General features: G+C 47.8%; 1 protein-coding gene across 1 annotated transcript; it reads right to left on the reverse strand.

Moving 5' to 3' along the window:
- Nucleotides 1-705: 705 nt before the first annotated feature.
- LOC115650923 (Krueppel-like factor 15) lies at nucleotides 706-11,736 on the reverse strand. Its single transcript, XM_030561592.1, has 3 exons — nucleotides 11,693-11,736; nucleotides 6,452-7,536; nucleotides 706-2,905 (listed from the first exon to the last, which is right to left on the reverse strand). The coding sequence occupies exons 2-3, from the start codon at nucleotides 7,408-7,410 to the stop codon at nucleotides 2,734-2,736; spliced, it is 1,131 nt and encodes a 376-aa protein (XP_030417452.1). The 5' UTR covers nucleotides 7,411-7,536; nucleotides 11,693-11,736; the 3' UTR covers nucleotides 706-2,733.
- Between the last annotated feature and the right edge of the window lie 6,063 nt (nucleotides 11,737-17,799).

A 17,799-nucleotide genomic window follows, 5' to 3' on the forward strand; every position in this document is an offset into this window, starting at 1 on the left:
GAGCTCAATCACTGAGGGGGCCATTTGGGGACTGGCCCTGCTTTGAGCAGGGGGTCGGACTAGATGACCTCCTGAGGTCCCTTCCAACCCTGATATTCCATGAACTACTTAGCAGTGTCATGCCCCTTAGCTGCACAAGCACCCCAGGATTGTCTATGCCCAAATTATAAAGGACACGAGGGCCCTCAACCACACCAGGTCCTTCTCCTGTAGCTACACTGAAATTCTATCCCTGAAACTGCTGCCAACAGCAATCACTCACTATTACCAGGAAGCCAACCTCCAGCAGTAAGTGTTCCTAAATCCTGGCAATAACCCCACCTCACACTTGTTTTCAAACTGCTCTATAAGCATTCCTCTCACACCCAGGTATCCTCATTCCCCCTCCACAATGGGATACAGGAGGCACAGAGCAAATGTCAGAGCCATGGCAAGTTTCTATGCAGCTCCAAACTCCCAGTCCAGTGCTCACCTCTCCGCACTACTGCATCTTGCCTCTCATAGGAGCTTTGGTGTCTGCCTTGAAAATGGCAAGTACTGGGGCAGATATCTAGATACAAGGATGCAGAGGGGAATTTTCAGTACCCATTTGTCCTTCAGAAATACTCGGGAAGCAGCAGTACACAGGACAGGGTGCGAGTGTCACATCCTTTTCCCATGGCTTTTGTATAGATGTCAGATTTTGTTGGTTTTTTATTTCTTTTTTTAAGCAGGAAATTAACAAAAAGATAAAATCCCAAAGTTCCCTATGAATCCCCCCCTCCGCTCCAGTTTTTTGGAAACAAGAACAGAACTGGTAAAGAGTTTATTTTTGAAAACTGAAAAAATACTTAAAGAAAAAAAAGTTGTTTTTTTCCCCCATTCCATTTTGTGTTGGGGGGGGGGGCCGGAAATCCGAATCTTCCAGCCAAAACAGAAATTTTCTACAACAGCATTTGTTGTGATTGCAAAGCCATTTTTTGTGGAAAAACATGACAAAACAAAACAGCTTAGTCCAGCTGTACTGTGTGTTCCAGTGACTGGAATACACTGAGGTGCCACACACATATGGCCAAGCTGGTCACTTGCCCCCTCCTCAATCAGGGAGCACTGTACAAGGGCATTTTTCCTTTCTGCAGAACAGACACGCCTCTTCTCCTCTCCCCGCAGTACCCTTCACTTCTGAATTCATTTCCCTTTCCAAAGCTCTCCCCCTTCCCATACTTCCCCCAATGATGCACTCTGAATTTGCTGCTCTCCTCTTCTCCTGGGGAAATTGGACATGCACCACACTTCCCAACGGCTCCACCACACAATTTGGCACATCAGTGCTGTGCTGAACACCAATAGGGAAGGTCAGAGCGGCCTACAGCTTCAGTCACTACGGGATGACCAGACACACTATTCTACTGTCCCATTAACATGCTAGTCAGGGTGCTGTTGAAAGTATGTTACAGGCACTTTAATACAAAAAAGGGACTATTGTAACAGATTACTACATAGGTAATTGTGTTTTTTTGACAGCAGAGTTGTAACTATAAACCTGGGAACAGATACCAACAGAAATGACAGACCAACCCTTCAGTTGGGGTGCTGTGAAAGACCTGCCTATTGTTTTTAGAGTCACCGTACCATTAGTAGGTGCAGCAGTTCCCTTGCCCTTCCCAGCCTCAGGGCTGCGTGCAATGCCTGCAGAGGCAGCAGCTGGAGCAGAGGGGTCACCGATGTTGGACCTGGGGGCCACACTAGCAACCTGCCAGAAGCCTGAGAGCTGCACGTGATTTGTACACAGAGGAACAGGATGCAGACACCCTAATCTCTGACACAGAGGGGCAGCCAACAGACTTCAGGCACCAGCATGCCATGCTCCAGCTCCATCTCAGAAGAACATAGGTGATGGGGAGGGTGCACTTTAGGACTCCACAAGCAGCTGGCAGGCTCCTTGCTCGTTAGGACATGCCGTACCCACCTAGGCGTTTGCCATATACAACTGGAAACACAGTAAGTGCATCAGCATGACCTTCCCAGGGACATCTCGGGAGTTTACCTTGGCTCTGTACATGATTAACAAAGAATATTTAACAGAGAAGACATCAGTCTTGTCAATCCTGCAGACATCAGTGATGAGCAGCGCACACTGGAGGGGGGAGGGATCAGAGACAGGGACACGTCAAAAGGCAGTCCGTTTCCATACCCACTGTACAATCTGTAAGCGAGGGCATCTCTAGCCAAGACTCCAAGTACAGGTCTTCAGCTCAGGCAGGAGGAAGTATCCCTTTTGGCTCCCCTCACTAGATGGCTGCCCATGGACGGCTGGGACATTGGTCTGACTTGCAGCCCCCAAATCAGGGAGGATATACAAGCAGCAAGTCAGGATGCTGGCTGAGGAAGAAGTGCGATTAACTCATTAGCCCCCACTCCAACTCATATCAGGCAGACACCACAGCGACAGGAGCATTTGAATTACCTACATAGACAACACCTATTAACTCACCAAAGCCCTTTGATGAAGCCATCCTCCCACGCATGCCCCTAATTAGCTCAGGTGCCCATCATGTGCATTTACAAGTGGCACAGTAGTATAGGAGAGAAGTCCTGACCGTAAGGCATCCATTGGTAGAGGTAGACTTGAGATTTTCTGTACAAAAAAGAAAATTGTTTTCCCTTGTGAACAAAAAACCACCCCTTCGTGTTTGTTTCAGTATCCACCTCTGCTGGATTGCATCCCAGTTCCGCAAGGCAGGGAGGAAAGGGTTAACTGCTACCGCTGCCTTGGGCTGTCCGGCTGCGCTGGCCCCTGTGGATCTTCATGTGTTTGGATAGGTGGTCACTGCGGGCAAACTTCTTTTCGCAGGTCAGACACTGGTAGGGCTTGACACCGGAGTGGGAACGCTTGTGGCGCGAGAGCTCATCCGACCGAGAAAACCTGCCGGGAGAAGGGAAGCACGTTGGGTTCTTTTGGCTGCACATTTACTATTAGCTTACCTAGGAGAGGATTGTCATTCCCTGAGGTCACCAGGACCAATACAGGAAACAGAGCAGAAGAGGATTGTGCAAACAAGGAAGGGGTAAGAAGGAAGGCCTGGGGGTAGGGCATGACACTGGACTGAGACTCAGGACACCTGGGGTTAAATTCCCACCTCTGCCACAGACTCCCCATGTGACCTTGGGCAAGTCCCTTAGTTTCTAATGGCATGCCTACACCAGAAACACTACAGTGGCACACCTGTAGTGTAGAAACTTATTACAGCGAGAGGGTTCTTCTGTTACTATTGTAAATCTCTCTCCACCAGGCAGCAACTGCATTGATGGAAGAACTTTTCCATTTACCTAGTGGTGCCTACACTGGGACTTAGGTCAGCTTAAATACATCATAGGGCATGCAATTTTTCCACAGCCCTGAGCAATATAGTTAAGCCAACCTAACTTTGTAGCACAGACCAGCCCTCAGCTCCCAATCTGTAAAATGGGGATTATACACCCCTGTGAAATAATTGGTGAGTGAGAGATGCTGGACTACTACTGTGATGAGGATCAGATAAGCACCTGGAGAGACAGAAATAGCAAGCACCAAAGGGGTTGAATGAAAATATCTTCTTGGCCAGAGTAATACTAGGCATTTGCACAGCGCTTTCCACCTAAGAGCTCTACAGAAATCAATAGAACCTCAGCTCCCTTGTGAAATACGACCCCCATAAAGGCACAGGTGTGAGTGCACCTTGCCTGAAGTCCATGTACTACAGATTTCCCAGTTCCTCCTTTCACAACTACAGCACATAGCCTGGCATTTCCTCCTTTTGCTGCCGGGGCAAGTGATCCCTGGTGTAATTTCAATCACTGGGATGGGTGGATTGGCACCAGAGATGAATTTGGGCAGTTGTCTCCGTTTTGTGGCTGGGAACAAGGCCATAGTAGCAGCAACAATTTCATGCCAGTTAGGATGGGCTGCCCTGTCTCTGCTTTCCTCCCAGACTGGGCTAATTAGAAAGAACCCCTGACACACAGTACTGTTGCCATCGAGTGTTTCCAAAGGGATGACCACACATAGCCATCCCCATGGCAGGTGACTAGGATGCTTCCCTTGTTCAGAAGCAGCTCTCCCCTCAAAGAGCCTAGAAACCCCTGGAGACTGGATGGACATGGACTGGGAATGGGGTACAGTGCTTCGCACCTCTAGGCCACTGTTTCAGAGCCAGACCAGGGCAGTAGTGACCAAAAGCCAGTCCTTGCCCTCTGGCAGCAGTTCAGTGGCCGGGCTGACTTTAGCAGTCTCACTACAGTTCCCTATGGCCACACCATCAAGCCTCCCCTCCAACTGGCCCTAGTTACTCCCTTGCTGGAAGCATTGGCTGAGAGGTTGAATGGAGTCAGGGACAATGAGCTGCCCCTCAGGCTTGGAGGCAGTCACTCCAAGGCAGGATAGAGGCACAGTGCTATGGGGATGCTTGCTCGGTAAACAAAGGATTCTGGGGCTGCCAGGCCAGTCTCTTTCAAGGTTCTCCTCACCCATGGCACAAGCTCAACGCAAGCTTTCCCACACAATCCCAGCAGCGAGTCCTAGCCCTGAGCTAGTGGGACACTTCCAGGAGCTCACTCTCCATTACCCACTCAATCCCTGGCTTTCCTATGAAGAGCAGCATTGGTTTGTCTGACAGGCGACACTGGCTCCCCCCTAAACTGTGACAGGAGTTCATTTCTCAAATGATCGAGAGCCAGCAGGAGGCAGCAGCTTCCCATCACTATCAGCCTTGGCTACATTCCAATTCCAAGACAGACATCCGCTCCTCCTGGGACCGGTTTAAATAGCCAGCTCCACGTGCGAAGGCTGCATACACCAGTTTCACAGTTCTAGGCTGGAAGTTTCCATCCTGCAGCATGTTAGTAAAAGATCCAGATACTCACATGGCCCTCGTCCGCTATGGTACCTGGACAGATCCCTCTACTCAGCTCCTTAATTCCACATATGTCGATCAGAAAGATCTTTAAGTGTATTCAAATCCCTGCCCAAGTTTTCCCTCACCCTTTTTCCTCCACCCTAAATGGAGCACACAGGAATTCAAATCCTCAGGCACCATCAGCATGAAGGTCTGCTCAGAACTGGACTTTCACCAGTTTGGGTTTAAGCAGTATCTGTATTACAAAGCCTCAGAACTGATGTGATAGCACTGTGATGCTTCATGTTTACAAATCTAACTGGAGAACACCCAACAAGGAGTACAGGAGAGGATCTACTCCCTATTCTAGCTCTGAGAAGCTCATGCATATGGTAGAAGCATTAAACAGAAGGGTTTTTCCATATGGCTGAAACATACTAAAAGAATGTGGAACAAGCAGCTTTAGTTACACTCAGGCTCACTACGATAGTATTTCAGTTCACATCTGATACAGTAAATGCTGCATCTGTGGGTCTGTTCACAACTAACACTGCAGAAATTCAACAGATCCCAAGGCAGACCTTCTAGGAGAAACAATGGCTTATTTTCTAGCCTAGCCATGAGTAGCAAATTCATCAGAATTTTTTTTTTTTTTTTTAAATAGTGAGCGATTTGATTGACAAGTTCCTGAGGAAAGCAATGGGCGATCCAATAGAGGAGACATTTATAAGTGGACCAATTATAGGAAGCAAGCTCTGCAAACAATCCTGCACTGGCCAGGGAATAGACTAGGAGTAACATTTTCAAAACACACCTGAGTGACTTAGGAGCCAAACCATTTAAATCACTTTCAATGGGATTTAGTTGTTTTTGAAAGTTTAACCTAAATGTCCTGAGAGGTCTCTCTATCCCACCCCTCCTCAAAGCTCTGCTTTCTAGAATTCACTGTAAAAACTGAATCCCAGAACAAGGGCAGGTTACTTCTAGTTAAAACTCTCCTGCTGCATTAAAAGGTACGATCTCAGTTAAAACACAGTCAGCATATGAACAGCTTGGGGAAGCCGAGGCCTGAAAATTTACACTTGGAAGTCTTGGATTTGCTATATATTTAGTTCAAGACCCAGTGCCAAAAAACATTACTAGACTGAAGGAACAGTGAGGTTTTAGAATCAGCTCTCTCGAGCGTTAGAGCTAGCAGAGGATGCTGTGTACCTTTGAAGAGCAGACAATGCCAGCTATCTAAAGGGACAAGATGCCTGCTGAGTCAATCTTGCAAACGCACAGGAAGGAAGCAAGAGGGTAAGCAGAACTGTGTGCTTTTCAAAAAGGGGTCACAATCTGCCAGGGCCAGACAGGACAGATTTCAAAGGGCTCAGCACCCACAGCCTTAAGCATGCTAGATGCTGAGCTCTTCTGAAAACCTCGTCCTGAGTGTGGGTACTGAGCACTTGAGAAAAGCAGGCCCTACCAGACTGCTGCACGTCTTTATAAACACACATGCACAAGCCAGATCCTGCAGGAGGCAGTCAATGGCTTGGCTGCCTGGCAGCCAGTGGAAAGACGACCTCAGCGCCAGGCTTCTCCATTTGCACACCCACCTCCAGCCGCAGTTGGGCCAGGAGCAGGTGTAGGGCTTCTCTCCAGTGTGGCGTCGGAAGTGCGCTTTGAGGTGGGAGCTCTTGGTGTACATCTTGCTGCAGCCAGGGTGCGTGCACTTGTGGACTCTGATGACAGAAGGGGAGACCTTCTGAAACTTGGGGGCAGCCTCGACCCCTCTCAGACTCCCCAGAGCTGCCGGCCTCAGAGCGATGGGCAGGGGGGCTATTTTGACGTACTTTTGGTCCAAGACAGTCATGGGGGGCTGGGCGGCCTGAGGGACAAGGGTCAGGCTTTGGCCCTGCACACTGACCACCAACTGGGCCACCCTGATGCCGTCCACAGCGCTCTGTGGAGGAGGGCTCCCACTGTTCATTTGGGCAGGCTGGATCTGGAGGATAACAGGGATGCTCCCAATATCCACTGTCAGGCCCACAGCACCGGCTACCCCTCTGGCCTCAGCAGAGCTCAACACACCCCCTTCCAGAGCCATCCTGGGTGTAGGCTGCTCTCCAGGGCTCCCCAGGTTGAATTCCGACTTGATCTCCAGCTTCCCTCTGACAGGCTGTTTCTCACTCAGCTCGTCCTTGAGGAGCTCCATCTTCTCCTTCAGGAACTCCTCAATCTCCTCGAGGGTGGGGGTGAAATCTCTGGAGAGGTCATTGCAGAAGTCGGGCAGTTTCAGATGAGCTTCATAAAGGGTGGCTTGGGATTTCTCACCTTCTTTCTTCATCTTGGACACCAGGAGGTGGGTGTCTTGCGAAGGGCAGCTGCCTTGGCAAAGGAGAAGGCTGGAGTCATCCTGAGGGTTGGACACTCCTGCGTCGCAGTCCTCCGGCAGAACAGCTGATGGCATCTTTGTCTTACGAGCATCAGCGTTGCTGTCTAGCCAAGAGGAGCCAGCTGCAGGGCTCAGGGTGTCTGAAGCAGGGAACAACTCGCTGCAATTTAGAGAGACCATTTGTTGACCAGCGTCTCTTCTGCACGGAAAGACGTTAAACTGACTGGGTAGGAAGCCTGCGTAACAATTCAGCTGGGCAGCAGTACGGCTGGTAGTCCTGATATTGCGGGGAAAGCATTAGCCCACCTGCAAAGGAGTGACACCAACGAGATTATTTACCAGTGCAAACATCTAGGAACAATTCGATTACAAACAAGCCACTGTTGGGTTTTTTTGTTTTGTTTTTAAATTGCTCTGTTGCTCACACACACATCCCAGTTATTCTCTACCTAAATGGTCTACAGAGAACCGGGCTGTCACGTGATGTAGGCTCTCTTCCTTGTTTCCATAATTTGCATTAGAAGCCATCTTCACACGTATGAAACACTTTCCTGACATCGCTCTTCTGGTTCAACAATCACTGCAGTTGCCAGAGGGATGGTTTGCAATAGCACATGGGAGGGGAAGTGGTTTGCATAGGCCTGACTAGGAGGAGGAGGTGATTCATGAGATAAAATCCAAGATATAATTAAAAAGGAGCAAGGAGAGAGTTTGAGAGCAAAAGGAAGCCCAGGCTAGAGCCATTTGCGAGCTCTTAGCTTCCTGTGAGTAAGAAAATACATGGGATTCCTTCAGAGCTGTCCAAACCAGTTGTGCCAGTCCTTGCTAGCGCCATCTCCCCAGGTCCCTTACTGTCAGGAAGGGCAGATTCTGAGGGGCTTTCCAGTTGTAGCAAGCCCGGCCTTAAAAATAAAAAAGCACCTGACTTAGTTCATGATCTGCCAAGGGCAAAACGTAGGACAAAGACTCTAAAATTGCTCAAGGCCTTTCGCAACATGGTTCATAACCTGTCCTTGGTATGACTTTGCATCTCTTGCCCGGACGGTTCACAATGAACAGAAGCCAACACTGGGTGTATGTGAGGCAAGAGGTGACATTGGGTCATATCAGTCTCACCCCATCTTCAGAACTCTGTGCTCGGCTTCCAGCTTTCCTCTCACATGAAGATGAGGAGTTTGAACTTAAAGGCTCTATACAGCCTCAACTCTGCCTATAGCTCTGCTCCTCTTTCATCTCTCATCCCCCCACACCTCAGTCCCGATACTTCCCTCTCCATCCTGCCTCAGATCTACACCTTTCAGGCTGCTGGCTATATTTACAACAGCCTCCCCCTCTCCGCACACCATGCACCTTCCTTATCCTCCTTCCCCTCTCCCCTTAAAAGCCAGTTCTTCCCTGAAACCTGCCAGCGCTGCTCTCCTCTGGGAGACAGAAGGGACTAGGTTATAGACTCATAGACTTTAAGGTCAGAAGGGACCATGATGATCATCTAGTCTGACCTCCTGCACAACGCAGACCACAGAATCTCACCCACCCTCTCCTGTAACAAACCCCTGACCTATGCCTGAGTTATTGAAATCCTCAAATTGTGGTTTGAAGACCTCAAACTGCAGAGAATCCTCCAGTAAGTGACCCGTGCCCTATGCTGCAGAGGAAGGCCAAAAACCTCCAGGGCCCCTGTCAGTCTGCCCTGCAGGAAAGTTCCTTCCTGACCCCAAATATGGCCATCAGTTAAACCCTGAGCACGTGGGCAAGACTCACCAGCCAGCATCCAGGAAAGAATTCTCTGTAGTAACTTAGATCCCACCCCATCTAACATCCCATCACAGCTCTTGGTGAGATTAAATTAACAAATATACCATCAGGGACAGGTGAGCTGACTTGTTCTTCAACCCCCCACTAACAAGACAGACAGCTAAGCAGCACAGTCATAGGAGGGTCCAGCCATTAGAGCACTAGTCTGGGACTCGCGAGACCAGCATTCAATTCCCTGCTCCGCCAGACTCCCTGTGAGATCTTGGACAAGTCATTTTGTTTCTCTGTGCCTCACTTCCCCTTAGCATGGCCCTACCTCATAGGAATGTTGTGAGGCCAAACATTAAGAAAGTCCTAAGATGCTCAGATCAATGGGGCCAAGTACTTAAGACAGACATGCTCTGGATTTGCCATGTATCAATGACAGCATCTTGCCTACTGGAAGCATTTTTTAGATTTTAACAGGTTTAACTAAAATTCACAGCATCAATCTACATGGATGACAACATTCAAGAGTTAACAGATATGTCGTGTATAAAATGCAGAGCCAGCTTTCACCGAAGCGTATCGCTGGACTAGGTTAGCGCTTTAGACATTAGTTTGTGTTTCAATAGCATCTTTTGTTTGCAGAGTTGTTGTAGCCATGTTGGTCCCTGGATATGAGAGAGAACACAGGTGAAGTAATACTGCTGGTGAGAGAGAGCAGCTCTTCAGGAAGAGCTCTGTGTGGCTGAAAGCTTGTCTCTCTCACCAACAGAAGTAGTCAATAAAAGATATTCCCTCCCCCATCTTGTCTCTCTACAGCACCTTTTGTTATGGGAGGATCTAAAAGCATTTTAAGTCTCCCAATGACCCTGGGAAGTAGGTAAATATGCTGAATTCACAGATAGGCAGCCAAGGCACAAAGAGGTGTGACCTTCGGCAAGTCACTTTACAACGGGCAAGAGCTGGGAACAGAACCCAGTAGTCCCCACTTCCAACCTCCTGAGCTAATCAGTACAGCACAGTCCCACCCCTTCTTTTTAAAGGATCAAAATGGCAAGTGACAACTCTTCAGGGCAAGGATTGTAATTTACTAGGCTTGAAAGGGTCTAGCGCAACGGGACCTCTGAGCTACTGCAAAATAAACGATCAATAATTATGATACTACAGCATTTGCACTATCATCATCAGTGACCAGAGACCATGAAAACAGCAAATACAGAAATGGCCACAGATATAATAGTCAAGGGCTAGTGAGCATGCACAGGCTTCAGCATTCAAAAGCTGCTCTGCAAAAATGAGCACAAGAAGATAACCACTTCCAGGTAGAATGGGTCCACAAAACAGATTAGACTTACATGAGGCAAAGGAAAATGATGATTGAAACATGGGATTGTGACTCAGATCTGGATTCTATGCCTGGCTCCGCTACACACGCCCTGTGTGATCTTGCAAGTGCCTTTGCTCTCTGCACCTCAGTGACCTCTGACAAATCACTTCTCTCTCTGCCTCAGTCTGCCCCTCTGTGCAAGGGAGCTAATAAAACTGCCCTACCTCACTCACAAGGTGTTACCAGGCTAAGGAGTGGTTTTTAAAGTGCTCCCAGACCCTGGGATGAAAGGCAGGGGATTGTTAGCAGTAAAGCACTGGCTGTGGGAGTACAGCTGTGTGCCACATGGATCTCTGGTGATCCCTGGGAGCTGAGTCTCACATGATTTAGTTGCAGGCTCTATATGCTGCCGTGAGTTCACAGTGAAAGGGACTGCAAATGAAGCATGCACAACTAAAGAGAGCGCGCTGTAAACTGATTTGGTGCCATTCTCCAGTTTACCATGCAACTTCCCTGCTTTAATCTAGCCACCATCATTCATGGCAAGATGAGGCCACACCCTCCCCCCGGGGCACTCCTGATTCGCCAGCTCTTCTGTCAACCAACCGGTCTGGGGGGTTGTGATAGTGCGCTTCCCCCTTCAAGCCGGGGGAGACCGGACTGAATTACACTCCCCACGTGACGCACCCAAGTACACAGCAGCCATTTAGCCTGGAAAACTCATCTGTGCTTCAGCCTGTCAAGCGCGGGGCGCCTTTAAAGCCCAGCCGGGGGGGGCTGGCTCTGCACGAGAAGACTTGGCGTGTCTCGGCCCGCAAAACACCGCCCCCCGCGCACTGAGACCCCGGGAACGCTCCTTCAGCCGCCTGCCCGCTGCCCTGCCCTGCCCTGCCCTGCGGAGTCCCCTGCCCAGAGCAGGAGTCTCTCCCCAGCCCGCCCGGTGTGAACGCAGCCAGCCCGCACTCCCCGCCCGGCTCCCCTTCCCACCGAGCACGGGGAGCGCATCTGGGCAGAGCCACACACGTGGCGACTTCGCTTCTCTCCCCTCCCAGCGCAGGCGGGGGCTTTCCCCACCGCCGGGGGGGGGGGTGTTAGCGCTTGGGGTCTAGTGGGCGGAGGGGCCACCGCCTGTCTCCCTTGCTGAATGAGGGAGGCTGGGGGGAGACCTAACACAATCTAGTCGCCGAGGATAAGTGGAGCCCGCCCGCTTCTCCGCCGGGGAATAGGGAGTTTAGGAGAGTTACTTTTTCCTTTAAGCCACGCGCTGGCAGAAGTGAAAACCTCAGCATCCCCCATCCCCTCCCTTCGCCCCCCAGACCGGGCCGGGCATCCCCCTCCCCACTGCCCCGGGAAGCCCCCCACGAGACGCCCCCTGCCTGGCTCCACTTCTCTTACCAGCCGGCTGCCCCCTTCCATGCTGGCACCTCCTGCTCCGCTCGCTCACATGACCCCAGGGAAGCTCCGGCCTGAGCCGCCGCCCCGCCCAGCCGAGGGCTCGGCTCGGTCCCCGCAGCCCCATTGGTGCGCAGCAGCTGGGGCTCGCCTGGCCCACAGCCGGAGGGAGCAGCATGTGCGCAGCAGAGCAGGGACACCCCTCTGTCCTGAGCCCCACTCACTATAGCTGAGGGGGGGGGAAAGTGTTTCGCGAGGGATATGTAATAAAAATAGGGTCATTACGGGGTCATCACCCCGGTAATTAATAGGGGTCTAATAACTAATAATCACCATTTAATAATTAAGGGCTGCAGAACAATCATCGCATGATTAGAAGTTTAACAATCCCAGCAGCTGATGATGAATTCACAATTCAGAGTTAACAGTGAATAGCCACCAGCAGTTCATTGTAATTAGAGGATGCAGCAATGCCACTAAAGGACAATAATGAAGAGGTTAATTAAGGAATACTGGATAATTAAGGATAATAATATGGACCTTAAGTACTGAGTCTTTATCTGCCAATAAGGAATGGTGGGGACAGTGAAAGGCCGGATTTGCAAAGGTATTTAGGCACCTAAAGGTGCTGATCAGCATCTGGTGTCATTTTCAAAAGCACCTAGAGTGCCTAATGCCCACTTGAAATGCCACTGGGCACTTAGCTGCATTTTTAGGCACCTAAAATACCTTTAAAAATCTGGCCTCAGGTGTGTGGGACAAAGGCTGTTCCAGGGAGTCACAATCCCTTAGTAGCCAGGTCCAGGTAGGGGAGGGCCTCCACAGTCCATCTTGAGGTGGTTTTATTGTTTGAACAGAAGTTCCTAAGGATACACTCAATCACTAGGAACACTGGGATCCAGGCTCCAACAGTCCAGAATAATTATAAAATATAATAATCAATTAATAATATTCTTCATGCAGGCATGTGTGAGATGCACAGAGTCCACCATATTTGACATTTCTAGAGCACCCTCAATCAAAGCACTGACCATACGATCCTCTGCACTGGAGCAGTTTTGTACACCTGCTAGGGCTTGACTTGAGAGAGGAATTCCTCCTGCTTCGCACTCCAAAGAGGCCTTAAATCAGACAGAGAATTTATGTTAGCCAGGAATTTATGTTAAAGGGGGAAAATACTAGAGCCTGCTTTAGGGGGAGATAGTCAAAGGCCCAGCCTTAGGTTTAGTGACTTTCAATGGGAGTGTCATAAACAGATAGTTAAGGGTTAATGTCTCTTTTACCTGTAAAGGGTTAACAAGCTCAGTGAACCTGGTTGACAGCTGACCAAAGGACCAATCGGGAGACAAGATAATTTCAAATCTTGGTGGAGGGAAGTCTTTGTTTTGTGCTGTTTGTTCTGTTTGTTGTTCTCTCTTGGGATTAAGAGGAGCCAGACATGCAACCAGTTTTCTCCAATCTTTCTGAAACAGTCTATCATGTTCTAAATAGTAAGTACTAGACAGGAGGCGAATTAGTCTTTATATTTGTTTCCTTGATTTGCAAATGTGGATTTTGCTGGAAGGATATGTTACCTGTGTTTGCTGTAACTTATACTTAGGCTAGGGGGGAGGGAGTCCCTCTGGTCTATGTAAAGCTGAGATCCTGTAAACATTTTTCCATCTTGATTTTACAGAGACAATTTTTACTTTTTCTTCCTTTAATTAAAAGCTTTTCTTTTCTCTGATTGATTTTTTTATTCTTGTGTGAGACCCAAGGGGAGTGGGTCTGAACTCACCAGGGAGTGGTGGGGCAAGAGAAGAGGGAGGAAAAGGGTAATTCCTCTCTGTGTTAGTATCCAAGGAGTTTGGATCAGTGTATATCTCAGGGTTCCCCAGGGAAGGGTTTTGGGGGACGGAAAGTGTACCAAACACTATATTTTGGTTGGTGGCAGCATTATCAGATCTAAGATAGGAATTATGTTTAGAGGGGTACATGCAGGTCCCCACTTTCTGGATGCTAAAGTTCAAAGTGGGAATGAGACCTTGACAGGGAGGATGGCACCTAAATACCATGTATGCCCATGAGAGAAATGACTTGTTAAAGTAACACAGTTAATTAGTGGCAGAGCAGGGCACAGAACCAAGGAGTCCAGATTGCTCTTCCCCTCTATTTACACTGCCTGTAGACTGCGGAAGTGGGCTTGTTTCAGAGGGTATTGTTTCTCTCAGTCCCTTCTCATGGGACTCCTTGTCTTGTCACTTATTTTCATCTGGCTGCATATTCTAAGGCGAAGATCCTCAAAGACGATTGATTTTGATGGAAGTTAGGAGCCTAAATACCTTGGAGGATCTGTACCTAATTTCCTTTTTTCTAAAAAGGAAATGTGCAATGTGGGGAATTAAAAAAAAAATCTGGATATGACACACTCGTTTTGAAATCATCTGCAAAGTGCCCATATGTAGAAGCAATGGTCATATTCCAAATCTACAAATTTGTTGCAGTAGACTTCTGCCTGCTCTTAGGCTAGCCTTTTCTCTGCCACCAACAGCTCACTTGTTCCTCAACCCACCCTCAGGAAACTTTCATCCTTTCTATTCCTTGTGGCATAACCCAGGATGTTCTTTCCTGGAAATTTACAATCCTGTATTGATTTGTATCTTGGTTTATCAGATTACCAGCATGGTCCTCTTGAGGAGATAATATGCTTTGATTCCTCTCCTGCAGTGTTCCATTTCCTTCTTTCATTTATACTGGGAACAGCCCAGGTTGCTCTAGATGTTAAAGACCATGTTCGAGCAGGCAGGAACAATTAATGGCTCCTGATTAAATGGATTTTGAAAGAGTCTTTCATTTCAATAGGACTTTGCTGGCAAGACAAGCTGCACAAGTGCTGCCAGCGTGTAAAGGAGACCGACTCTGCAGGTCTCTAGCAGAGGTAGGTACGGTTTTCTCAAGAATGGTGTTTTGGGTTTGAGCCTATGTCCATTCCAGACACTGGGAAGCACTTCTCTATCTCAGTCTCTCCTTTGTCACATGGGTTCCACACCTATTCTTCTCATAGGTTCAGTCTGTGCTTTCCATCTCTAGTTTATGGCAATTGACTCTGTATTTGGTGAAGGCTTTGTACATTTCACTGTAGTGAGATAACCCACTAGCATGATCATTCTGTGCCAGGAGCTGTAGCAGTCTAGATTGTTGCTTCAGATTTGTGGTTCCCAGTGGCCTATACCTTTGTGTTGTAGGTGTTGTTCTAATGCTGTGAGCCTTTCTTGGTTGCTTGCTCCGCTGCTCAGGCTGTTAGATTTGTTGACACATGGGGACGATCGTATATGTGAAGATCAAGCTTTCATTTTCATTTAGTTTTTTTTTTTTCTTCAGTGCTTTAATTTGGCTTGAATCATTGTAACTATTTGATGACAAATCTGGGCCGTGAACTTCACTTCTTTACCACAGAGAGGGTTGAATTATATCGTCAGATAGTTTAATTGGATAGTTTTATCCATCTAGGCTGGGGGTTTCAAAAGAACCTGAAGACAGTCAGGCATCCAACTCCTATTCAATTGTAAATGACCTTATATATATTTATTATCATGCCTTTGAAAAATTAGTGGTTTCTTTACAGCACCAAGATCACAGAGCTATTTCTTGTAATGGGTTATGCTGGTGCCGGTCAGACATTGCAATGTTATTTTATTGTGGATGCCGGAGAATAGTTGTTCATGTTGTTTGAGGCCATCTCTGCTTCTGTGTATTGGGCTAATGAGTTCAGCTGGCCATCCTCCAGCAAAGTGTCTAGATTGGAAGGTTAAGTTAAATAATGTCAGAAGGGCTCCCTGCACGTGTTCAGTGCTGCATTTCAGCACTTGGTTTAATACAGTGGTTCTCAACCAGAGGCACATGTACCCCTGAGGGTACACAGAGGTCTTCCAAGGGGTACATCAACTTATCTAGATATTTGCTTAGTTGTACAACAGGCTACATAAAAAGCACTAACAAACTCAGTACAAACTAAAATTTCATACAGACAATGGCTTGTTTATACTGCTCAATATACTATACACTGAAATGTAAGTGCAATATTTACATTCCAATTGATGTATTTTATAATTATATACTAAAAATGAGAAAGTCAGCAATTTTTCAGTACCAGCGTGCTGTGACACTGTATTTTAATGTCTGATTTTGTAAGCATGTAGTTTTTAAGTGAGGTGAAACTTGGGGGCACACAAGGCAAATCAGACTCCTGAAAGGGGTACAGTAGTCTGGAAAGGTTGAGAGCCACTGCTTTAATATATTTATTATCTGGGCTATATGTTTCTCTGAACTGACGTTTTTCTTTAGGTCTTGCATTGTCCCAGTGTGTCTAGAGAAGGCTGGTCATTTTTTAAAGTGTCTTCCAATGTAATTGCTTTTTAAGCAATTGTTGTCTTGTTGTCTTGTTCTTGAGTCATTTTCCCACCTAGTAGATTCCTTTGGTTACATCTCAGAAATGTTTTGTCCCCATTCTCTCATCTGGATGGCTTGGCTAACAAGGCCAATCTTTGTATTGGTTTCGAATGTTGTCCCGGTTTGCTAGAAGGAACTGGAATCGAGCCCACCTTCAGTTTGTGCTAATTTCTGCTTCCTTCGCCACCCTGTACTTTTCTGAAGTTGTGTATGTGATTTTTCCATCCATGTACCAGGAGAGGGCACCACAAGGTCTCATCAATAAAACAGCCAGGCCGCTAAGCCAATAAATCAGTGGTGGGTAAACAGAGCCCAAGGTTTCTTTATTACACCTTAGCCTCCTCTATGAATCCAGCTTCACAACAAGGGACCAAAAAAATCCTATCAGCCTTGGAAGAGAAAATCCCATACTCCATCCATGGAGGAATCAACCCAATGCCCCTTGATCTGCCTGGCCATCAGCACAAGGGATGGGTTTAATAGCAGAAGTAAGCAGTCACCCTCCTGCTGCTTTGACTCACACATGAGCATCACACAAGTTGCCCGAGTAGAAGCTGCTCTTATTCCATTAGGGCAAAACTCACCCTTACACACAAGATCTATAACCCACCTACAACCCACTGCGCGGACTTAAGGGATGGAGAGGCCTTTTTGTTGTGACTCTGCACTGGGCTAAATTACACCCAATATGTGTTTTCTTGTGCCCTGTAAACCATGTGTTGCATGCAGAGCTGTTCCCTAGCCAGTCACTGGGTCCAGTCCCGCACCTCCTTATTACCAAGAACCATGCATACTGACACGAGCTGTCATCTACCAGCCCATCACCCAAGTCAGCTCTACACCCAGTAGTACAGGTTTGCAGGCTCAAGCCCTGTTTCTCCCTTGCTCTGCCGCAGGGAGCGGGGTGGCGTGGACTATACAACGTGTAAGGTGCAGGAATCAGAAAGCAAGTCTGAACCGACACTACACTGTAACAACATTCCAAAGTTCCAGCCTGTTTGGGGCGAAGCAGCCCCTAGGCCCTAGCTGTCAAGGCACTTTTGTAACAGCCCGAGCCATGTATCTATATCTTCTGGTGCCTAAATACCTTCAAACACCTGTCCCTAGATGGATTTTTTTTAAAGTGAAAGCATTTGTGTTACTGTGCGTGACATTCTCTCTCCTGTTGCTATGTGAAAGGTGCACGGAAACTATGAAAGGAACCAGTGCTATCTGATGCAGGGGGACTGGAACATTTTTTATGGTTGGGGAGCTGAGAGCCATTGAACCAAACTGTAAACCCTGTGTATGATGGAAACCACTTCAAGCCAGGGGGTGCGGCAGCCCCCCAGAACACTTAGTTCCAGCACCTATAGTCCAATGTACAAGGCAAACACACAGACAGACTAGAGCAAAGTCAGTTTTCCTCCAATCTCTGAGAACAACTGCACGGTTTGCTGTTAAAAATAGCTCTTTTAACTGAAAATGCTTAAGTGGCCAGGGTCTCTTTAAAAAAAAGGGGAGTTTCAGGATGAAATATGTTCAAGAGGAGCTAGATTCTGCTCTCACGTACTGCAGTGTAAATGCAAAGTAACTGCATCAAAGCCAATGGGGTTAGCCCAGATTTACTCTCCTGTACCAGAGATCAAAGTTTGACCCTGAAATGTTTTCACTGCATTTTAAAAAATTAATGATACGGGGAA

This window comes from Gopherus evgoodei, chromosome 4, assembly GCF_007399415.2.
Source record: "Gopherus evgoodei ecotype Sinaloan lineage chromosome 4, rGopEvg1_v1.p, whole genome shotgun sequence".
Classification (NCBI taxonomy): domain Eukaryota; kingdom Metazoa; phylum Chordata; order Testudines; family Testudinidae; genus Gopherus; species Gopherus evgoodei.